The sequence below is a fragment of the Lotus japonicus genome, chromosome 5, assembly GCF_012489685.1.
Source record: "Lotus japonicus ecotype B-129 chromosome 5, LjGifu_v1.2".
NCBI lineage: Eukaryota > Viridiplantae > Streptophyta > Magnoliopsida > Fabales > Fabaceae > Lotus > Lotus japonicus.
This window is the reverse complement of record NC_080045.1, coordinates 100,541-124,925: the sequence shown is the minus strand read 5'-3', so window position 1 is coordinate 124,925 and position 24,385 is coordinate 100,541. Positions and strand designations below refer to the sequence as shown.

The 24,385-nt window shown below is 38.0% G+C and overlaps 4 protein-coding genes across 4 annotated transcripts; 2 read left to right on the top strand and 2 right to left on the bottom strand.

The window, feature by feature from the left end:
* Positions 1-1,555: 1,555 nt before the first annotated feature.
* Positions 1,556-7,893, top strand: LOC130717258 (chlorophyll a-b binding protein 7, chloroplastic). Its single transcript, XM_057567425.1, has 6 exons — positions 1,556-1,740; positions 1,831-1,997; positions 2,070-2,219; positions 2,471-2,603; positions 3,035-3,127; positions 7,211-7,893. Exons 1-6 carry the CDS (start codon positions 1,609-1,611, stop codon positions 7,526-7,528), a joined length of 993 nt encoding a protein of 330 aa, XP_057423408.1. The 5' UTR covers positions 1,556-1,608; the 3' UTR covers positions 7,529-7,893.
* Positions 7,894-11,850: 3,957 nt separating this feature from the next.
* Positions 11,851-18,119, bottom strand: LOC130717063 (uncharacterized protein At1g76660). Its single transcript, XM_057567167.1, is given in 4 exon segments — positions 11,851-12,375; positions 12,378-12,569; positions 13,230-14,412; positions 17,878-18,119. Coding segments are annotated over 4 exon segments (1,434 nt in total). The 5' UTR covers positions 17,917-18,119; the 3' UTR covers positions 11,851-12,355.
* Positions 18,120-20,575: 2,456 nt separating this feature from the next.
* LOC130717301 (uncharacterized) lies at positions 20,576-21,019 on the bottom strand. Its single transcript, XM_057567482.1, has 2 exons — positions 20,976-21,019; positions 20,576-20,852 (listed from the first exon to the last, which is right to left on the bottom strand). Exons 1-2 carry the CDS (start codon positions 21,017-21,019, stop codon positions 20,576-20,578), a joined length of 321 nt encoding a protein of 106 aa, XP_057423465.1.
* Positions 21,020-22,714: 1,695 nt separating this feature from the next.
* On the top strand, positions 22,715-24,274 carry LOC130717300 (protein MAIN-LIKE 1-like). The gene is made up of 3 exons (XM_057567481.1): positions 22,715-23,078; positions 23,160-23,920; positions 24,002-24,274. The coding sequence occupies exons 1-3, from the start codon at positions 22,715-22,717 to the stop codon at positions 24,272-24,274; spliced, it is 1,398 nt and encodes a 465-aa protein (XP_057423464.1).
* The last annotated feature ends 111 nt before the right edge of the window (positions 24,275-24,385 follow it).

Genomic DNA, 24,385 nt, shown 5'->3' with positions numbered 1-24,385 from the left:
AATTATTTTGTTTTTTTCTTACATATATAGATAATTTGCTGGGGTGCGCACATATGAGGCAATACATCATTTTTTGTTTCTCTTGACTGAAATGTTCCTTTGATTTTTTGTTTCACAAGGGCTCTACCCCAAGATTCACAAATACACTAAATACAATTCTTTCACCACAGTCCTTTCAAATTGGTGAAAGAGGGTATTTTGTTCTTCAAGACTTCATTTTGGGTTTCTGTTTCAATCTTCTTCATGAATTGATTTTGTTCTTCAACTAATTGTAAGATGTCATATGCTTTAAGGATTTCTGCTTTTATCTTCTTAATCAAAAGCAAAAGGATTGAGGAAAAGAAAATCTTCTAGGGTGCAGAATATTCACTAATTGGAAGAATAAAATAACACGTGTCATTCTCAGATTAATTCTCATAAAAAAAATACATTTTAAAATTTTAAATTTGATTAGGATTTATGTTGTTTATTTCTTGATTTTATCTTAATTTATTTTTGATTTATTTTTAGAGTAAAAAAAATACATTTTTAAATTTTAGATTTGATTAGGATTTAGGTGGTTTATTTCTTGATTTTATCTTAATTTATTTATTATTTATTTTTAGAGTATTAATTAATATATCCCAAACTTTTTTTTAAAAGAGTGAGTTTGAAAGCTATAGCTTAAGTTAATTTGTTAATATATTTCCAAATAATAATAATAATAGTAATAATAATAATAATAACATGTGTGTGCGGATATGGGCCGGTTGGGTACTATAGTACCCATACCCGCACCCATACCCTCTATTTTTTGCGGGTAATTATCTATACTCAACCTCATACCCATTTAGCGGTTTTTTACCCTACCCATAGTGGATATTTTTTGCGGGTACCCTATGATTTTGAGACCCATTGTCATCTATAGATTTAGATTTCGGCAAAGATGAATAGCTTCCTATAATGACATTGAATTGTCTAAAGGTGGAGAGCTTCGAGTTGCTACCCACGTGAGTATGGAGACGGGTACATGTAATTTTTAAAAACGCGGGTATGGAGATGGTACTATAGTACCTACCCATTGTCATCCCTACTTAGTTGGAATAAACACAATAATGTTATACTTTATGATATATCTTACACAATCCTGATTTGTGCTACTATCACATTAATTTTTTTTTAAGATTAATATGTTAATAATTCTTTATATCTATGATTTGTGTTATCGTCTTCATATTTACAAAGAATGTGAAATGAGTTCCTCTTGGTCTCAATCGGGCTTAGAAGAGAAGTCTTTATATCCACTTTACTCATCAATTCTGACTTTTCTATTTCATTCGTTGTTTAATATATTTTTAATAATCAAAGTATTAATTAATGTATCAAATACAATAGACATATTTCCCGTGCAACGCGCGGATAAAAAACACTAGTTAATAAGAAATTGAGATATATGTAATGGGTAAAGTAAATATTTTCTTGAAATTTCTCTTAAGACACATTTTTCTTTGTTGTTTTTATATTTTGGATCTAGCAAAAAAGAAAAAAAAAAGTTTCCGTAGAATAAAATGATGAGGTACATGTTGTAGCACGAGGAACAAGGCAGACAGTAGTGAGTGGCGAGGAGAGATGGTTTTGGTTCATCCAGTAGGAGTAGGAGTAGGAGTTGGGGTTTGCCGTGGTTTCCTGTCTCTCTCTGTAAGTTATGCCGCAAAAGTAAAACCGAGAAGAAGGTTCTTCTGTAATGCTTCATGGCAAGAGGTTTCTTTTCGTTTCGTTTCTTTCACCCAATGAATGATGAATTATTCAAGATAATTAATTAATTAATGTTCTGTTCTGTTCTGATTGAAGCTTGCGGGAGTTTTACTATTCTCAGCGATCCCTTTCACTGCCGTGAAAGCCATAGCTAATAGTCCGTTAGGTGAGTCGCTTCGGAGGAACATGGAGGAGAAAAAGAAATTCGCTCTAGAAAACTCGTCCAAATTCAACGCCTTGGCCGACCAGGCCCAAAAGGAGAGGTAAATATCTTATCTGTATCATTCATTCATTCGGATACTTGATTATTGGTCAGTGTCATTATATATTTTCAGCTTTTGGTATGGAGAAAATCGGCCTCGTTGGCTTGGTCCTATTTCTTCATATGTCTACCCATCATATCTTACTGGGGAACTGCCTGGGGACTATGGCTTTGACATCGCTGGCTTTGCCAAGGATCCTGTCGCATTGCACAAATACTTCAAGTATGTCACTCATATTTTTTATTTTTATTTACTATGCTCATTCCATGCTGATAATTAAGAAATATTAAATATGTTCATTGTTATCATATAATATGGCTAGTATGAAGAATTTCTTCTAAATAGCTTTTCAATCATCAAAATTTTGACAAAGAAGCTCATAAAAATGTTTATTCATGATTTCTTTTATATTGTGTGAACCTTTTTTGAATTCAGATTCTGAACTGATCATTTTAACTTCTTTTATCATTAAGCTTCGAGATTTTGCATGCTCGGTGGGCTATGCTTGCATCTCTTGGTGCTCTAATTCCTGAATTATTAGACCTATTTGGAGCCTTTCACTTTGTAGAACCTGTCTGGTGGCGTGTTGGCTATTCAAAGCTCAAGGTTATCAAGTCCTGTCTCTTTGACCATTTTTGTACAGTTCGTCTTATCAAATTGTTGAGCTTTTTCATGTCCAAGTTCGGGAATTAAATGTACGATTATTCTCCATTACCCACTCAGTCAATCTATTAGTTAAAAGGGAAATCGTGTCTCTTATTTAATGTTGGCCAACAATTTGTTCTCCATAAAGCTGCATATGCTCTAGACATGGCAAATGAGTATTTCCATATCTAACCCTATAATTCATTGACATATTCTTTTCTATTATTGTACTATGAACTGAAACCAGTTGATCCGTTCTTGCGTGAGAAAAATATGCAGCTATTATCTTTTTCAGGATGACTTTATGAATGTGTGCTTTTATATTGAGTAAACTGGTAAATTATGGTAATGTAATCAGCTCTCCTTGCTTACGAGTCTTTCAATTTTTGAAGGGAGATACTCTAGATTACCTTGGCATCCAAGGTCTTCACTTAGCTGGAAGCCAGGGAGTGGTTGTGATTGCTATTTGTCAAGCACTTCTTATGGTAATGCTTGTATTAGTTGTATCCACTATCTATTGAATGATAAACTTGTATTAGAATCAGTGAGTAAGATATTACACACTATGAACGTATATAAAAGTTCATGTAGAAGAGGCAAATTGAAATACAATTAACTACTGATCAGAATCAGTTGAGGGAAAACTAACTAAGCTGCTAACAACTAACTTCTATTCTTAGCTTCTATACAATTAACAACTAACATCTTGACTATAGTAGGTAATACTCCCCCTCAAGATGGAGAGTCAATATTTTTGATCCCCATCTTGGATAAGAGTAGTCTGAAAGTAGGCAAGGGAAGTGCCTTGGTCAAGATGTGCCCGAACATGAAACAAATTAATCCCTCAATCCCTCATTGACCTTGTCATGAACAAAGTGGCAATCGAGCTCAATGTGCTTAGTTCATGCTTGAAATGTAGGATTTGTAGCTGTTAGATATCTTGTAAATAAGTAGGATATCCTTTATTAATTGTAAATAGGTAGCATAATCATGTAATTAGGGAAATAAGATTATTTTGTATTTATTGTACCTTTATGGTACCTATTATATATAATGAGCTCCGCTGTGTAGTTGAAACACACGGATTCACCAAATTCCTCATCTCTTTCTTGTCATTCAACAGTAGCAATATGAACCGAGGCCTGATTATCACAGTGAAACAGCTGCTGAACCAGTGTGAACTTGAAAATCACTGAGGAGGTAATTTAGCCATGTGATTTCTGAAGATACTGCTGCCAAACCTCGGTACTCAGACTCGTGAATCACCAAGAAACCTGTGGTAGATCTTCGGGTGTCTAACCCGTGGTAGATCTTCGGGTGTCTACACAGGTGGCCCAATCAGCATCCATAAAAGAGTAAGAAATGTCAGGCCGAGAGAGGGTGAGATAGAGTAATCTCCTAACTAATCTCCAGTATAAACTGTTGCAGGAAGCAAATCACCATCAGGATCATTCAGTTTGAGCTGAGTTTGCGTAGCAGTGTAGTAGGTTTAGAACCAAGGAAACCAGTGTCTTCTAAAAGAGATAAGGTATACTTTTCAATGAAAGAAAGATCCCAGCCTGTGTTCTTGCAATCTCTAGGCCAAGAAAAAAAGTGAAGAGTGCTGAAGTCTTTGAGCTGTAAATGTGCTTGCATTTCAGATTTGAGAGAAGCAATGAGTTTTTGATTTGCACTAACTATGATGATATCATCAACATAAACTAGAAGTGCTATAAAGGAAGCTCCTGAATTCTTGGTGAAAAGTGAATAATCTGATTTGGATTGTGTAGATCCCAACTTTAACAAAACTGCAGCAAACTTACTAAACCATTGTCTTGTAGCCTGCTTCAAGCAAAAAATGGACTTGTTCTGTTTACAAACCTTCTTTTGGGTTCCTTTTGTCTCCCCCTCAACATGATAGCCAAGGCGTAGGTCTATGTCAATTTCTTCAAAAAGATCTTGAAAGATGAATGGAACCAACCCTTAACACTGATATGCGTGTCATATTTGGAAATGTGACTGAGGAATTGTGGAGGAAATGGAAATCATGAAACACTTTACTATCAAAGCATACATAGTGGGTAGCACCCGAGTCCACTATCCACTCAAAAGAAGATAAAACATGAGTCAGAATACTAGAAGTGGTCAAAACAATACCTGCTTCTCCTAGGGATGCATCAGGATTGTTAGGATCTGAATAATCCTAATGGCACCCACAATTAGAGGAAGACAAAAATGGATATTGTTTTGGACCTAGATCTCACATGAAGAAGAGACCTTATCCAAAACCCTAGCAGACAAAGCTAGGAGAAGATAAGAATGTAATATATTAATGAAAAGATCCTTTTTACAATGAATGACCTCCTCTTTTATAGTGGGATGGTCCAATATCCTAATACTATACTAGTTGGGCCCTTGGGCCTAAAAAATCCTCAGCCCAGAGAGTTGGTCGCCCTATGGAGGTCTCGCCTAGCCGTCCTATAGTCGCGTCAAGGTCTAACTCTGGGCGGGTCCTATCATGAGCAGGTCCCGCCCAGTCCAGATATCTTTGGTATTTTTTATATATATTTAAACTAGGAAACAAATGCTGGAAAATAAACCAGAAGGTAAACCTTCTTACAAGGGAAAATCCCTTCGAAGGGCGAAACCCTTTTACAATACTCAATACTCAAATCATACCCTAATCTAATGAGAGAGCTCTTATTTATAATAAACTAATCCTAATAAAGATAGACTTAACCACTAAGAGATAAAGATAGACTACCAAAAATAAAGTTAAACTCTTAAAATAAAAGATAGACTCGTAAACTAAAAAGATAGAAATAAAATAAACTCAATCCCTTATATTTTGAACCTAATAAGGTGTCACATCACAAGTATGAGAAGAGGATGAATACAGTTGATTGGACAGAAAGTGGTTCAGTTGTTGACATTGATCTAGAGACAGAATTTGCAGAAAGCTCACCAGATGTTTGAGAATTTGTATCTGATACTTGCCCTATGATGGCTGAAGAAGGTAACTTCAATTTTCGCTTGGACCCTGGTGGATAACCATGCAGCTCGAAGTACCTCTCAGCTGTGCCACAATGTGAACATGTTGGTTGATTCTTCCAAGACTTGTACTTAGATCCAGAATCTTGAACTCCTTTAGAGTTAGGCTTCGGAGCAGCTAACCTTACAGCAAAAGCCATGAATGAATCATTAGAAATTGGAGCAGAACCAACCTCCCTCTGCCTTTCTTCTTGAACAACCAGAGAGAACACCTTGTTGATTGAGGGTATAGGTTCCAGAAGTAATACCTGGCCTTGAATTTGGGAGAATGAGTCATTCAACCCCATGAGAGAACACATAACATATTCAGTCTTGTAATATTCCAAGAGAGGTCGAATTCCTCCACAAGTGCAATTGCAATTTTGCTTGTAAGTGACTAGTTCTTCCCAAATTGTCTTGAGTTGAGTTTGGTGTAGTAAGTGCGCTGAGTAAGACTCATGAAATCATGGCGTAATTGGAAGATTCTTGGATCATTTTTCTACTGGAAGCGCTCTGTGAGATTCTTCCATATCTCTGAAGCAGTGTCTGAATACATACTGGTGGTAATGTCCTTTGAAACAGCATTGAAGATCCAGGAAATGACCACATTATTGTTTCGAATCCATGAATTGAGCTGTGGATTATCTTCTTCGGGCCGAGGAAGAGAGCCATCAACGAAAGGTACCTTGTTCTTCATGGACAAAGCAACAAGTACAGCACGGCTCCAAGTGTTGTAATTGGATTCAGTGAGTGGTTGAGAAACAAGACGAGGTCTAGGCCATCGGAAAGATGAAGGAAGAAATGATTGGCAATGTCTTCCATAGCTACAAATAGAAATCGACGATGATGATTAAGCTAGATGAAGACGAAGATGATGCCAAAGAAAGAATGATTCATGAAGAAAGGAACAACATGAAGGCTGTGAAATCAGAGTCACGGAAAAATACTATCTGATACCATATTGAATGATAAACTTGTGCTATTATAATCAGTGAGTAAGATATTACACAGTATGAACTTATATAGAAGTTCATGTAGAAGAGGGAAATTGACATACAACTAGCTACTGATCAGAATCATAAATGAATCTGTTATTGAGGGAAAACTAACTAAAACTACTAAGAACTAACTTCTATTCTTAGCTCCTATACAATTAACAACTAACATATTGACTATAATAGGTAATACTATCCACCTTCGCCTTATGAGCTCTGCTAACATTATTTATTTCTTGTGACATTTGTCTTCCAATATAAGTTTTTGAGCCTTGTGATGTGAGTGGTGCCTTGGTGTAGCATATATTGGATGGCAGTCTTTTTTTTAGCTCTACAAACGTAACATGTTAAAAAGACTTTCCCAGGCTTTTCTCATGGCCGCTCATCCTTCGTAGGTGGTCTGAGATACCTGACTGCAACTATAAAATCATACTTAGTTCGTAACAAAAATTTATATTCTCCTAAATCATAGTTTCAATCATTGTAGCTGCTGCTTAAGTACAAAGTTTATCACTATCAGACAGTCACATTATATACTAATTAGAGATTCTTGTTATTTAACAGGTTGGACCAGAGTACGCTAGATATTGTGGGAGTGAGGCATTGGAGCCTCTAGGAATATATCTACCTGGTGATATAAATTATCCTGGAGGAGCATTGTTTGATCCTTTAAATCTTTCAAAAGATCCTGAAGCATTTGCAGAGCTGAAGGTGAAAGAAATAAAAAATGGACGCTTAGCAATGATTGCCTGGTTAGGCTTTTACATGCAAGCAGCTCTGACGGGTAAAGGTCCGGTGCAGAACCTTCTGGATCACTTCTCAGATCCATTTCACAACAACTTGCTGGGCTCCCTCAACTTCTTGAAAGTAATCAAGTATTAGTAGAAAGGAACTTACATCCATTCGGTTGCTCTTTTTCTAACTTTTTTTGGAGTTAATTCAGGTCAAATGGTATAGCCACGGTGATTGTCTCTCGCCACATTCAATTGTCAACTCCCACTCCAAAAGAAACTGGTCTTTACCTTTTTTTTTTATTGTTTTTAGCGAGAAGTACTATTTAGTCTCGGACAAAATATTTGTGATAGTTTATATCACAAACTTTGTAATATATCATTGGGTGTCTGCAATGCAATTATGTGGGCAATGGATGCATAAATGCATTGAATTAGTTTTCATTGTATGATTGTAAGGGCTTGAATTTTTGCGCTGTCTGAAAAGGCAAAGGTAAGGCTCCTTTTGTTTGGTGATGTCTACCCATTGAAAGTTTATAAAATAGTAATTGATTAGGTATTTAAGTTAGGGGAATTGTTATTTGAGAAAAAGTTTGATGCACCGACGGTGTAAAGTTTTTTTACACCGTCAACCAATCAGATTTCAAGGATGTGACATGTCAATTAAAGAAATTAAATGAAAAGAGAGATTTTCTCACATCCTTGAAATCTGATTGGTTGACGGTGTAAAAAAACTTTACACCGTCGGTGCATCAAAATTAAACTCTTGTTATTCAGACCCCACACCCCTATTTAGAAATTTTTGAAACCCGAAAGTACCCCTTTCGAACGCACCCTTGTTGTGCGTTTCTCTTGCACCTGCCCACGGAGCGACGTAGACGCCCCTTAAACATGCGTTGTAGGCGCATGTTGAATGTGCGATTAAATAGGGTTAGAGTTGATGTCCCAGTGTTTGTCTATACATAGGAGAGGCATATATCCTCTTAGTGAAGTGCGTTACCATCGCCCCCTGAGCGTGCGTCGTTCACGCAGTTCTGTAGTGCGAGCTATCAAGCAAGACAACAGTAGGAAATTGGTTGAATAGTTGGATGGAAACTGGATGGGCCCAGAATAAGGACCGGATCACCGTGGAACCCTCTTCAGTTATGGATCAGTGCGTGTACCTGTCTTACTCCAACAACCTCATCAAGTGCTGCATCTCTGACAATTGCCCCCTCTTGGCCATGTGTGCCATCCGCTCATTGTACACTTGCCTTATGGTAGTCACATTCTGAGGGTTGGCATCCTTCAATGCAAGCAACATGTTACCTAGCTTCACTCTATTGTCAACCATTTTAGCAATCATATCCTTTTCTTGACTTGTAAGGCGACCGACATAGGCATGACCAACCAGAGTCTCGGCTGGCTGATGGTTGTGGTCGCCACGTACTACAGTCAACCTCTACAAACCATCTTCTGATGTGTATCTCGCCTTGAGCCTGAACGGACAATCACATTTCTTGGTTCCTGTCCCCTTCCGCACCAACACAGGCTTGTATTGTTGTACTTTCCGCTCATCTCGCACACCAAAGTAGCCACCTGTCTGCCTTTACTCCCACAACCCTTGCTCCCACAATCAGACCTTCTAATTATGATCACAAAGCCATGTTGCTTTCCTACATTCTTAGCCGAATCCAAAAGCTCCTCTGGAGTAGCAAAAACCTACAAAATATTAACACATATACGCATCACATATAAATTCAACTTATTGACATAAACTCACTCATTGGTTATGAAAATACCCTGTCTGTGGTAAATTGTTCTGTGTAGTCCGCTGCAATTGGCACATTATGTATATCTTCTACATTGGCTAATTGCCTTTCTTGTGGCATGTTCACTTCATATGACTCAGGGAGACTCATCCTGAAATGCAAAAGAAAATATGCAAATTGTTTACTGTTTCTGTACAGGCCAGAAATGTTTTAATCGCACGTTGAAAGCGCGTCACACACACACATCTTATAAGTGCGACAGCGACGCAATTAAACAATGCGTCTGGATAAATATAACAGATAAACGCACTATAAGTGTGCGTCTCTGTCGCACTCACAGGGTGCGAACCAGACGCACACATAGAGTACGGTGCTCACGCTTAATGAGAGTGCGATAGATCTACATCGGGATTAGAGTGCAGTACCTTCACAGATGACGACATCAACGAGGTAGGAGAAGTCGGTTGACAACGACGACGGCGGTGGCGACGTTGGTGATGGTCTTGGGTGAGGACTACAGCGACGGTTGCGTGGGTGGTGGAGGCGGTGGCCGGCAACAATGTGGGAAGTTGAGAGTGGGTTTGGAAGTTGTGAATGAGTTTGAAAGAAGAAAGAGAATGTGGGGAGAGGGGGTGGGGGGGGGGGGGGTTCCAACAAAGCATTAGGAAGGTGAGGATGGAGGGAGGGGTATTTTTCAATTTTTTTTTCATTAAGGGTATTGTAGACATTTCCCACATTTTTGGGGGTCTAAATAGGGGTGGGGGGTCTGGATAACAATTCCCTAAGTTAGTTTCAAACTTATTTAAGTTGTCTATATGTATGTTTGACCCAAACATAATTGTTTGGTAAAAAAGTTTATTTCACCATCTTATAGTGTATGTTTTTTGTAAGGAGGAAAAATCCCCAAAAATAACTAAGACATTAGCTATCCTACTCAAAGACTGCCCAAGATGATCTTGGTCAACAACCTACGACATTCCATATTTTGATGGTTTACAACATGCATCCCAAAAGTGAAATCATGAGAAAACTTGGCCATAGAATCTGCCACCCTATTAGAGTCCCTATTCACAAATATGAGAGATATCTCAGCTTGGGATTGGACAACTTTAAGGATGGAGTTGATCATATTAGTATAAGGGTGGTTAGAGGGGGAAAGGAGTACAAAACACTGAGAAAAAATCACTCTCTAAAATGACCATGGGAAATCTATTCTTCTCAATCAAATTCCAATGCTAATCTAGTACCCCATAATTTAGCCATCAGGATGTTTGATGTGCGTAACTTCGTACAAAAGCCTAACATCCATATGCTGGAACTATCTCTCAACACTCCCCCACAATCTGCTTCATACTTAAGTAACGTTGAATCATTGTTGCGATTCAAATACACGCGCAAAGAACAAGTGCATTTTATCGCAATAGTAATGTAGGATTTAAAGTCCCAGTTATTGTACCTAAGACATAAAGTTTAAGAGATGTGTTCATTGTCTAAGCAATTGAAAAGGTTGCTTGGTTGTGAGCATGCTAGAAAAAACAAATAAAAATAAAGTTGTGGTACAAAGAGGTCTCAATAATAAATATAAATCCCCCAATTTATGTTCCATTATTGAATCCTATGATTATTCATTAACCCCAAGTTGTTAATTAGTTTGGTGTATACTTAATTAATAGTGTTACCTAGACGCACTACATAGCAACAATCGTCAACAAGAGTTTTAGAGTGAGTAACTATGAAGTGTATGAGGTTACCTAAGGGGTGACTTTATGGCCTACCAATACCATTCTTAGCGAATCAAAAGTTTTAGAAAGACTAGTCCTAACAACCACTAGGGGTCAACTAATAGTGATTCTCCTATACTCGGTTTTCTCGTAGTTCTGAAAATTAACACCCTGATTAAGGCAAGCCAAATTACTAAACCTATAAACCGAGGTTCACATAATCTATTACATCGTAACCTCGAGAGAGGTTGCTTAGCTACTCATCGTAAACATGAAGGTTAGTAAAACCCTAATCATAGCTTAACATGAAGGGATGAACCAATGTTGTGCAGTCTTTGCCAATTCACCTCTTGATCTTCCTCAAAGGAATCCACATTAGGATTTCTTCTCATCTACGAACATCTCTCCATGTTGTCTTGCGAAACTCCTCTTTTTTTTGTGTCCTTTTGTATTTTCTTTTATGTGCTTCTCGAATAAGTGGGTTTATGACATTAGCATGCTCGTGGATAACTAACATTAGAATCACGCTTGGTGACAACTTAAACGTTCGTACTTCTTTCACATAACGTGACACATTGACTTTTCTGGTCTAGGGATGAATGGAAAATAGTGCAAAGGACTAACGTGAAGTCACTTTCAAGTTGGAGGAAATCTGGAGGTATTTTCTAAGTAGAGGGACCAACCTGAAGTCAGTGTGCAACTTTAAGGACCAACTTGGGTATTCACTCTAAAAATACACTTCAAAGTGTAAAATAGTAAAACAAAGAATATATTTTAAAAAGTTAAGAATATTATGTGTCTCTTCTTTTTGTAAATATTTATTTTAAAATGGACGTAGTTTTTAACTTGTTTCCTTTTTAGCTTTCAACTAATAAATTGGGTACTTTTCCCAGAAACAATGGTAATGGTTTGATGTTGTAAGCATTTCAAACAAGCTAATATTTGTCCAAAAGAAAAACAAGCTAATATGAATATAATTTTGATGCATTAGTACAAAAGTATAAAACCTAACACAATAATAACATTATGATGATTAATCTCGCATTGTTCATAATATTCGGACATTGTAAGACGGTGTTATGACGCAGGTGATAGTTGCGTTGCAATGGTCCATTTTGTAATTGGTTTTCTGCCAGTTTTGATTCCACTCTGCCGTTGAAGCATGAAAGCGTTGGTTCCAAACATAATAGCAAGTAAATTGCCTGCAGTCAGAACAAAAGTTACAGAGCATCCATGGACTGTAAAGAGTAGAGATTGCGTAAGTCAACAAGCCTTTGCTTAGAATCAATCTTCACTCAACATTAACCTGGATCACTTGAAGAAAACAACAACCTACATTCATTCATCAGTAAGATCAGATCAAACACGAGGGGCAGAATCGGTTAGATCTAAGGTTAGATCATTCCATCTATTAGACAACCTCTTTCCTTTTTTTTTGGGTTGTTTTTTAAAAGGAAGCAGCAAATTAATACACATAGAATCTGTTCTGCACTAATCAACTAATTCTCAGTCATGCCAAATCATATGCCCTTTCCTTCTCGCAAGCTTCTTCCCCTCCTATAGTCAACCTCTGCGTCAGAACATGATAATCCCATCTGATATTTCCGGCAGATTCTGGATGACCCCATTTTTGAGAATATATCTTCATCATCCAAGAGAGTGTGGTTCTCTGGTGTACTTAACCCAGAGCTGTTGCTACAATACCCCGGCGATTTATTATCTGACATGTGCAAGAAAGAAACGTATGTGCTTAGATGTAGATAGCGAGTAGTGTCAAAAGTTGAAGCAAAGATATTAGATAAGACAACCAACTCAGTTTAAATGCATACAATATAACCATTTTCCACAAAACTGCCCTGCACTTTATGATATTCATATCTCATACTTTACCACTAGAATATACAAAGATGGACCAATATCTTACCAGAGAAAAAATTGTTATATCTTTAATCTATAAAGTACAACACACCATGACTATTGAACCTTTTCAATTCTCAGGTTTTGATTAATAAGGAAAGGAAGGAGAAATAATACATTCTTCCACACTGTCCAATCAAACCTTTGGTGGTGTTAGGAGTTTTCAATGGTGAAATTTAATTTAAGGGTTTGATGACTTCGAAGTGACAATACATGACAGTAGAGTTTGACTTCAAGCAGGGATAAACTTGAAATGTTGCAATAACTTTTTCAAAACAAATATGTGAACTCATTTTAACTTCTTTCCTTAATTTTGTGTGATTTTGTTTAAAGGACCTTATAAATAGGACAGGAGGGAGTAATTCATTTAGAAGTGCTCTGGTCTGTTTTCTTTTTCTATTTCCATGATTCCTCAAGATGTAACAAAAACAAATCATATTCAGATCAAGTATTTATAGCATACCTTCATATCCATGACATATAGGGACAGGACTGCGTGCTTCCTTACCAACAGGACCCGGATCTAATCTAAGGCTTTTCAGATTCTGCATTGCCACATGTGTCTCATGAGCTTTGAATCCTTTCATCAACGAAGGCTCTATGCTTTCTTCCATTGCTGATTTGCCAGTGGTGAAGGGCATCATGGTAAATGAATCATCCATTACATCAGAAATTTCTACGTATTGACTGGTAGATATAATCTCATCTGCACTGAAACCAAATGATGCTCGGTAAGCTTCTATTTCTTCCACATCTTGCTTAGGACTTCTAGCATGCCTGCTCTGATGTCCATTTCCACCAGTAGATTGAACATCAGAATCTTTTGAAACGCTTAGTCTCCCACCATTATGAGGGAATGGAGGATTTTGGTCTAGATAGAATTGTGCATAGGTAGCAGGGCAAAAGAAATTTGTATCTTGGGATGCAATAGTGACACTATTTGTGTCATGACCTGAAACCCTCCCAGACCCAGTCCTCTGATATTTTCCATTCTCAAGAGGTATAGATGAATTCCACTGTGGGCGGAACTCCCGTTCAGGAAAAGAGGATGACAAACAGTCACCGGAGTTCCTTGATATTGGAGATATAAGGCTACTGGCAGGACTTCCAGGGTAGAGTGAATATGTCGCTTGAAGATCATTTGCATTGATGTAATTGTTCTTGTCCCTGTTTTTGAGATCTGCTGAAGATGATAGAAAATGAGCAAAAGGTACATCTGGGGAAGATGGAGTTGTTAAGTGAGCCAACTCTGGCGGAGGAGTGAGAGGAGCAGTAGATGGCTCAGTAGTAAAATTTGAGAAGACTGGAGGAGACACCAGTTGGGTTTCATGAGCATATGGTCCAGTGGCAAACATTGTAGATGAAGGACCACCAGGCGAATTAGCAGATAATGACAAGAAACAACTAGGTGACTGCGCAGTTGAAGGAAGGGCAGAATGCGTGAAGGATGCTGGTGAAGAAGGTGGAGCTAAAAGAGAAGGAGCCAGTCCTGTGGTTTGATTGGTTAACCCAACCGCTTGAGGCCCATTTGGCTGCGCAGCTGATCCATTACTATCAGGAATGCGAGATGCAGGTACAATGCGCTTCCCACCTTTCTGTGACCCAAAACAAGAAAATGCACCCCAGCATCCTCCCCATCTCTTTCGCTGTCAATGCAAGTCAAGCAATATAGACTTACTCAAAAGAACAATGAGATCAATAACAGGTAGATCTGTAAAGGAAATACAACTTAACAATTCACCATGAAATGTTAAGTTTTTAACAAGAATTCAACCCAAGAAATTCCACACAAATATCATTAAATATTTTGCCAAGATAAAAGCATACACTTAATAATCAAAACTTACGTTATAGGGTCTAAGTTCTTATCTATGGTCATTTTTTTTTATGGAAACTGTTCAAGGGATGATAATTAAAATCCCAGACATTGCAAAGTGTATTCACCAAGTGTCACTTTGGCTACTAGTCTAGTAATTTTTACCTTCATATATATACACCCATTTGATTTTTCATTTGTTTTTAGAAATGATTTTACCCCACTTTTTAATCCACTCTCCTAATCACTAGCAGTTTCTCTGAGACAAACACATATGTAAATGTAAAACTCCCCCCAAGGTTTAGGTCTTTCATTTGGAAACTCTGCTTAGTAGAATTAGCACAATTGACATGTTCCACCTTCAATATTCCTAGACTTCATGCAGCACTTTATCCTAAAGCTGTCATGTAGTGCATTCATTTTTATCATTGTAACGCAGCATCTTCTTGTGGAATAATCTATTTGGAATTTTTGGGGAACATTGGGCGTGTCCTCTCATCTATGAGTAATTTCTCATGATACATTATGAAAGGTTTTGGCACGAAAAAAGAGAGGAGTGCTTTGATTACAAATGAATCTGAGTACAGCTCAGGTTTTATAGAAATTCAAGAATCTTCTCTTAGAAGCTAAGGGTAACTGAATCTGTTAGACTCTGCCTTACAGCTGTCATAACTAAACTACTGTTAGAGCTAAACTACATAACAAGGTTATTACTTGCAAATACTCCAATAGTTTTAATTTATACCTTTTATCAACAAGAAAAAGAGAGCATATGAGATATATGGAATCCATCATGCATTCATCTTGAGAATATAAATATCACTGAATATCTGGCAATTAAAATATTTATTAATGATGAAATGAGATCACAAATATTTGGAAGAAAACAAAAAAGACAGCTGAAAGTTGCAGGCCTCTCTATAAAGAAAGGTTAGAACACTCTTACTGCACAAATATATTTAATATAATGATCTTTCAACATAAATAGAATGGTATTTTTTTAAATAACACTTAAATAATAGGAAAGACTTCATTTTTGGTTTTGTGTGATTTCTGTCAATTACTGTAGTGTTTTGTATTCTCAAGGACCATTATCTAGATTTGGCTTAAGTTGATGTTTAACTAGATTTGGCTTCTGAACTTAGGTTTACCCCCAAGGCTGATGACTGTTGTTGCCAATCTATCTTTGGAGGCAAAGAGATATTTGTTTAATTGAGTTTTATTTATCAGCTAATACAATCTTATTTGTTCCACCAATCCTATGCTAAGCATCAAGCTATTTTATTGCAATAATTCAATCTAAGTACCATGCTGGATTTAGTATCAAATAGAAATACTAGATTTGGAGAACTAAGGGAAGTCTTTTAATTTTTTTTATCTACATTATTAAACAAACAAACAAAAAGAGCCACAGTAGAGGAGCAGAAGGGAGCAAATTTTTTTATTGAGAAGAATAATTGACCAGTTTTCTAGATATATTAGCAACAAGTGTACTAAATCAGTTAAGTATAAGTAATAGAAACAAAAATGTGAAAAGCTCAAGATAGGAAATGGAAAACTAAACAACTCACGACATGGAACAAGAAGTTTTTCTGAACCCTGGATGGAAAAATGCTATAACAACAACAACAATAATAATAATGATCATAAATAATAATAATAATAATAATAATAATAATAATAATAATAATAATAATGATTTGATATGAATTTTATTTAAGTCTCTTCAATTTGAAGGAGAGCCTTGGTTCAATGGTTGGCATTATGCCATGTGACTATGAGGTCACAAGTTCAGTTCTTTATCATACAGTATTATTTATAGAGAGAAGGATAAAAAGATATTAGAGCAGCAGAGTATAAGGTATCCTCCTAAAAAAAAGGTGCAAAGAAGATTCGAAGGAGAAGAAAAGCACAATTCAATAAAACCAGGCCCTCTTAACTCTTTAAATATTTATTAGGGGACTCCCTTGTAGAGACTATTGACCAACCAGTAAACAACTAAAGAGCCTAGATTAACAATCTTGTCAGAACTCTCAAATGAAATCTGACCAACAGGCTGAGAATAATTCTTCAGAATATGACCTATTGGTAAGATTTCATTTGAGAGTTGCGATAAGGCTTTTGTTGTTGTATGAGCAGTTTGTTCAAGCCAAATAAATCATATAGCAGTATTAGATTGCATAACGCCAGAAATCCTTTCCTTTCTTAAATTTAGACCAGTTATGGAAGCTAATCAAAAGAAATAGTAAGAAACTGGATGAGAAAACCCAATATTAATCAAAAGAGCTGCACTATTTGGTACAAAACATTTTGTACAAAAAAAGTTACCAGCATACTACCAATCTTGTTGATTGTAAGAATACATGGAGAATAGATAAATATTGTATGATGCCATATATACTCGTATTCTCATCATGCAAACAAGTTTTGTACCATAACATTTCTCTAACAAAAAACAATAAATAACTTACTCCAAATGACAGAACTTGCTTGTCAATGTAAGAACTAGTAGGTAGTTATCTCAGGGAATTATGGCTGCTTCTTTGATATTATAATTCCCCTTGCCAAACTCTTCCCTTACTTAAGTGTTGAATGATCTTGGATATGTGGTTCAAGAATCAAGGTAACACAGAAAATAAGCAACACAGTTTTTCAATCTGATTTTGTTTGTGAATTTGCACAAGTATATGAAATTATAAATCTCAGAAAATCTGAGAAACTTTAAAACATGAGATTTTCTTTCTATTAGTACCCGGAAAGAAAGAAACACTCACTCACTCTCGATCAGTTATTAACAGTATGGTTTGATTTGTTATTTTGACTGCAGAAGACTACTAAGGAGCCTGATATTCAGAAGACTACTAAGGATCGATGCTGTGACTAAAAATTGAAGCAAAGTACATGGGTGGTGACTCTAATTTAAAATGAAGCAGCTTTAGAAACTAATAATTCATTGAACAATGAGATCAAATGAAATGAAATGACCTCACCTCCTACAAGTGGTGCTAAAATAAGAAAATCAAATTGTTTGGCGTCCATAATGTCATGTACACTAATGGATGCAAACCAGAAGGCGAAACAGAAAAAGCATTGGTGGCAGTTAGTGGTTTTAAATGCAATTATCGTGGTTTGATGTGAGATCTGAGGTTTAGTAGTAGGAACCTCAGATCAGATCTAACCCCAAAAACCCTTTTCTATCACTCGCAAATAATGTAAAAAGCACAATTGTAGGTGAGTAATTTAGAAATGAAATTTGCAAAGATCGAGAGAGAGAGAGAGAGAGAGAGAGAAATACTCTTTCATGCTGAGGAAATCGATTTTGCTCGGACCCCATTCGATATTAGCTGGGTTGGCTGTTACACTGCACTTGCACTAGAACTGTCAGCTAAGATCGATCGTTCTCACATTTCTTCTTCACAAGCTGACACCATGTAGACTCTTTTCATGTGAAGAGAGGAAGAATATTATTATTATTATTAATTAATTACTATTAACAATCAAAGGACAAAGAAAGACAAAAGCGAAAAAGATTGAAGACAGAGAAAAAGCGATGGAGAGACCGGGACATGGCCGATGTTTTTTTCCTCTTTTTTCTTTTAACCTTTTTCTTTAACATCTAAGTGCTACATCCGCTCTTTTATTTATAAGTAACAAAAAAAAATCACATAGTTTAAGAAATGTAGTTAAACTAGATAAAATACATTAAATATGTCTTGAATCAAAATAAACTTCCAAAATTACCCTTTGATATTAGTGTTGTAAAGTGGGAAAGAGAGAGAATAATTAATGAGACATATTTAACAAGTTAGAATTAATAAGGGCATCATGGGAAAAAAATAATTAATATAGCTCAAACTTTCATTTGGTTCTTATAAAAAGGAACAAAATTTTTCTTCTCTTTCATGCTTATAAATAGGACCGGAGGTAGTATTATTTATTAGGGTTAAATATTATTTTCGTCCCTGAACTATAGCAAAATTTTGATTTTCGTCCCTCAATTAAATTTCTGATGGTTTATGTCCCTTTACTTAGTAAATCGTTTGTTTTCCGTCATTTGACCATTTTGACCGTTGATGTGACATGTCAACTTTTAGGTGACTGCTGACATGTCAATTGTTTAGCCGGTTTTGAATTATTTTAATTACAAGTAGAATATGCAGAGGGACTAAAACCAAAAAAAAGTTAAAACTTCACTTTAACCCATCATCTTCATCCCCAATCATATTCTCTCCACCATGTTGATCATCTTCCCCGTATTCTTCAAAAATACACCACCCACAACCTCATCTTAACAAAATACTAAAAAATAAAGCCCAAAACAACACCCACAACTACATCTTCTTCAACCATTTATTGAAGAATCCCCTCCCCCTAATTGCAAAAATCAAACCCCAAGAATAACTACAAAAACCCATTCAAATCAAACCCATAAACAACAAGTAAAAGCCAGAAAATCAAACTCATTCAAATATTCTTCTTTTTCTTCCAAAACATTGCTGCCACCTCTTACTCTTCACTCAACCTTCATCTCTTCTCCACTCTCATCCCCTCTCTCAGTCCACCTTTTCCCTCACCCCCAAACCGCCACCACCTCCTTCGACCCAGAACCCTCGCACCCTTCAGTTTCTCCGACCACCGCGAATCTCGTCTCCGTCGTGCGTCTTCTCCCTCATCCAAAAAAGAAGATCTGATGGTTCATATTACAATTTCGTGAGAGCCCTGGATTTGGCACCCCAGAGCTTAGAAATGCCACCCCACTTAAGTGTGGGAAAATACCATAATGTCCCTGCGTGTTTATTTTCGGAACAACAATATCCGAAGGCTTTCGGATTCCGGTATTCCTAAATGATTCGGAAGGAACAGTTCCGAATACTGTTAGTATTAAAACAAAACACGGTCAGTCCCATTTCATTCCGAAACCTTTCATTCTGAAACCCTTCTTGGTCTCTCATTTCCGAAGCTCTCGCGATTTTCTCCCTCCAAACCTTCATCATCTTCGTCAACTGGAACGGGCTCCTGGAACGGTAGAGGTAAGAGCCTTCATCTTCTTCATCATCTAGTTGTTGTATTCAATTCAATTCGTATGTTAGGGTTTGGAATTCGAATAGTTTGGTGCGGTTTGGGGATGAGGTTGTTATTTGGGGTTTTAGGGATTTGGGGATTGTGGGGTGCGGTTTGGTTTAGGGTTTAGGGATTTATGCTGCTGAGATACCATTGTGGGGTGCGGTTTGGTTTAACTCTCAGGGATTGTGGGGTGTGGGGTGCGATTTGGTTTAACTGCTATGATGAGGAAGAAATTTTGTGGATTTTGGGGTGCCATGAGCAGTCTTGGGTTTGGTCTGCTTGTTTTGGACTGCTGTTACATACATGAAACTCCAACATAGCAGTGAATATAGATAGTTTATAGCTGAAGTTACATGAAACTGCTGTTACATTCAATGTTATTTTTTAGTCAATGATTCATGCTTATTGATCTAATATAGATAGTTTATAACTGAAGTATGAAGATCATTCCAACATAGCAGTGAATACACTCATTGACTTTGTTTCTGTATACCTGTCAATTGAACCAAGTTATTCTTTTCTTCCAATAACTTGGTTAGCATTAATGCATTCATGATACGTGAGTAATATCTTTGTACTTTTTTTTTGCTGCTGCTCTGCCCCCTTATATTAGAAAATATGCATTTGAATTAGAAGCTTTCATGGAACTAGTCATTATTAGATTTCCTTTTAAACTAAAACTCTTTCTTTTATAATGACAATATACAAATGTCAGGGACTTATGAGATAAGGTGAAGGCAACATTACACATGCACTTTCAACCTCATTTATATTTGATTGAAGTTTTTTTTTTGGTTACATGAAAGTATGAAACAAACACACTAGTATATTTGAATTAACATCTCTATTCTCAGAATCAATTCTGAAACGTAGAAGCTAATCTCCCTTCATTAACTAGTGATACCTATTAGTGGGAATATTGTGGAGCATCAAGGTTGGGTGTTGGTACATCCCACACCATCATCATTTCTGAACCAGTAAGTCTGAGTGAAACGAGCAGCACCTTCTGGAACATCTTCCATCACACACTCATGGCCTTTTGGGTAGTAAATTCCTGTGCGTGGGTGTGGAACCCAGATTGCTGAAGAATCCTCTGTCTTCCCACTAATAATCTTTGGAACTCCTTCTTCAGAGCTTTCTGCAGCAGCTGCTTTAGCAGTAGTCCCTGAGAACTTCATGACCCTATTCTCTGCCCGCCTAGCTCCCCTGCATGACATTGACACATTTCACTTGTTAATAAAAAATCTGGACAAGACTATGAAACCAATTGATAAGAACTTTGTAATGCCTTTGAATTTGTCATTAAGAGACTGATTAATGATAATTTACCGGAGAATCAGCAAGGTTGATTTGGTGATGCCACCTCTAGCCATGAGCTGCAATTAATACACTGTGATTGCAGTTGTACAATAATGTCTCAAATCTCAATACACTGAACTAACTTAACTGCCTCAGTATCTAAAGCCTCAAAACCTTATATGGTTGTACTCATTTTGATAATGGCAATGTCCTATTCCCCAATTGCTGAGTCATTGTGATAATTGTGAAGTTAATTAGTTAGTCCATTAGATAGTTAGCTAGAAGGGGATTCAAAAGGATTGGAAAATCAAGGTAGGTAGGAATTCATTCTGTACAATTGATTGTTTAAGAATTAAAGAAGAGATTCTCTGTGAAGGAAAAAAACTTGGGTAGAATTTCATTCTCCATTTTCTTCAGTTTTTTCAATTATACATCTTCATTTGTTTAGCTCTTTCTGTTAATTCTCCATGTTCTTTCTTTGGAATCCTATAGGTTATACTTATATTACTTAAGGTTTCAGATCTAATATGTGAACTGTCATAATCAATTTTGTTCCATTTCTGTTTGTTTCTTTTACTATTGATCATGTTTAAAGAAAAGTTGATCTAAACATCCTCAACACACTTGATACATGTTTTGCCCTCCGTACTTTCAGTTTTCATTCTTAGAAAACTATCTTCAAGTTGAGTAGCATTTACATATACTGGTTTATTCTTTTCAGTACATAAATATGCTAGACATGCTTATTGATCAAGTATGTTAGACATTCTTTTTATTTACATATACTGGTTTATTGATCAGGAAACTGTTGAAAAGATTAGAGTTGCAATCAAAGAACAAACAGAAATCACTGTTCAGTTTATCAGAGGTAAATAACCTGTCTTGGTTGATATTTGTAGCCTCTTGAATATTAAGTTACTTCTAGCTTTCAGCTGATTGCATGAATATTAAGTTGATAATCTTAGTTTCTTCTAGTTTTCAGTTGATTGCATGAATATTAAGTTGATAATCTTAGTTTCTTCTAGCTTTCAGCTGATTGCATGAATATTAAGTTGATAATCTGTCTTGGTACATATTTCTTGCTGATTGCATGAATATTCAGTTATAAAGCTCATCAATTGGTACTTTTGCAATTATCTGATGAGTATTATTTTTTAATAGATGGCTAAGAGGAAGAGCCAAGGGCGCAGGAAATCACATGTTGCTGGGAGCTCCCATGATGCCACTGAGGATGTTGAGGATCGCCACACAACCCCGGAGGATGTTGAGGATCGCCACAGACGGCTGCATGCTTCTTATCGTAGAGTCAGAGGAAGATTTGGTGAGGACCAGGATGTTGGTGGGACATCATATGAGGAGCGTCGAGACCCTTGTGAGATGACTCCTGAGCCTTCTCGTCAGACTACTCCCGAGCCTTCTCCGCCTTCTCGTCAGATGACTCCTCAGAGTTCGACAGAGAGTGAGCATGAGGTTGATGTGGAGCCTGAGGTTGATGTGGAGCTTCAGGTTGATGTGGATCCTGAGGTTGGTGTGGAGCTTGAGGGTGATGCTGGAGCACGACGGGATGAGGTGCCGGTCCAGACAGAGGCACCGTTTCCAGGGGGCCTGATGATCTGTCACTTTTGGTCTGTTACCCACATCACGTTGCGCCGTGTCTGTGGCATCATATTATAGGCACCGACCCGCGTTACCCCGATCGAGGTGTGTTGAAGTTTTCCAGCGCTGGGATGAAGCTGGCAAAGCTGACGTGTGAGGGCGAGGGAGACGATATGAGCGCTGTTCGTCAGCGTGTGGAGGGGACCGGACTCTATCCGCTCTTCAGGTGCACCTATCCGGAGATAGACACACCCCTTCTATCTGCCCTCGTCGAGAGATGGCATGAGGATACCAGCAGCTTCCACATGCCGTTCGGGGAGATGACTATCACCCTGGATGACGTATCATCTATCCTTCATCTGCCGATGAGTGATAGGTTTTATACTCCCGGACAGGCCAGCAGAGAACAGGCAGCGGAGACCTGTGTTCTGCTCTTAGGAGGGGTAGCCACAGACTACATCATGGAGTTTAAGGCGGTGAAGACCATTGGCTTGCGGTTCGGGTTCTTGCAGACTCTATATACTAGGGCTCTTGCTGGTTAGTTATACTATATATTTAATTTATTTGCAATTATTATATGTGAATTAAATGATTAATGGTTTCTTTATTGTACTTTAGAGCATCGGCATGACCATGCAGCACGGATGTGGCTACTTCACCTCCTCGGCTCGACCTTGTTTGCGAACAAGAGTGGAGGACACTACACTTCTGTCGATTGGATCGGCATGTTGCAGCACCTTGATCGGGTGTCAGAGTATGCGTGGGGCGCCATTGCGCTAGCTACACTGTATGATGCACTTGGTCATGCCTCACGGAGGAAGACTAAGCGGATGAACGGTTGCTCTTCCCTCCTGGTAGCTTGGGTGTTTGAGCACTTCCCACCCACCATTATTCAGCGGATTGAGGTCCCCGAGTACACGGAGGACCAGCCCAGAGCGTGCAAGTGGATGGAGTCACGGGCTGGGCATGCAGGACTGATGGAGAGGCTAGTTCTCTTCGATGAGATGACGGCAGAGGACGTCATATGGACACCGTATGAGGAGCACAAGAATCACAGAGAGCTGGACGTCCGAGCTTTATACTCAGGCTACATCCGGACTCCCATCCGGGCGGTCGTGCGACCTCATCTTCCTGAGCGTGTGCTGCGGCAGTTTGGGTACGTGCAGCCTATCCCGCGACACCCATCTGTCGTGATGGGCATGAGTTCTGCTGCGGAGGTCGTTGATGCAGCATACCTGGATTATGAGCCACACTTGATTCCAGAGGGCGTCCCTAGTATAGTGGATGGAGCGGCAGTAGATGATTACCTGGACTGGTACACCGGTGTATCTCACCGGTTCATCATCCCGGATGAGAGTAGGGCCGATCTCAGTGCTGTGGTAAGTGTGAACTTAATTTTCTTTATGCATTTGTGGTTTTGTGTATGCGGTTTACTAACATGTATATTGATTTATTTTCAGGCTTCTTTGTGTCGGGCCGTTGATTTGCTAGAGCAGGGACTTGAGGTCGACGGCGGTCCCCCTAGAGTTACACGCTCCCGCACTTTATTAGAGAAGTGCCTCACTGTCATCAGAGACTTGAGCAGGACCCAGGGGGTCGCTTTCGTTGGTGTACGAGGAGGCAGAGGTCGAGGCAGAGGAGGAGGCGGAGGTGGAGGTGGAGATAGAGGAGGTGGCAGAGGCGGAGGCAGAGGTCGTAGGGGTAGGGTGGGTCGTAGGGGTAGGGGACAGTGACATTATTAGTATGTGTACTTTTATCGCACTATTAGTTTGTACACGCTTTACTATCGGTCTGTACTTTTATCGCATTATTAGTTTGGATTTCACATTATCACGCTTTACTTG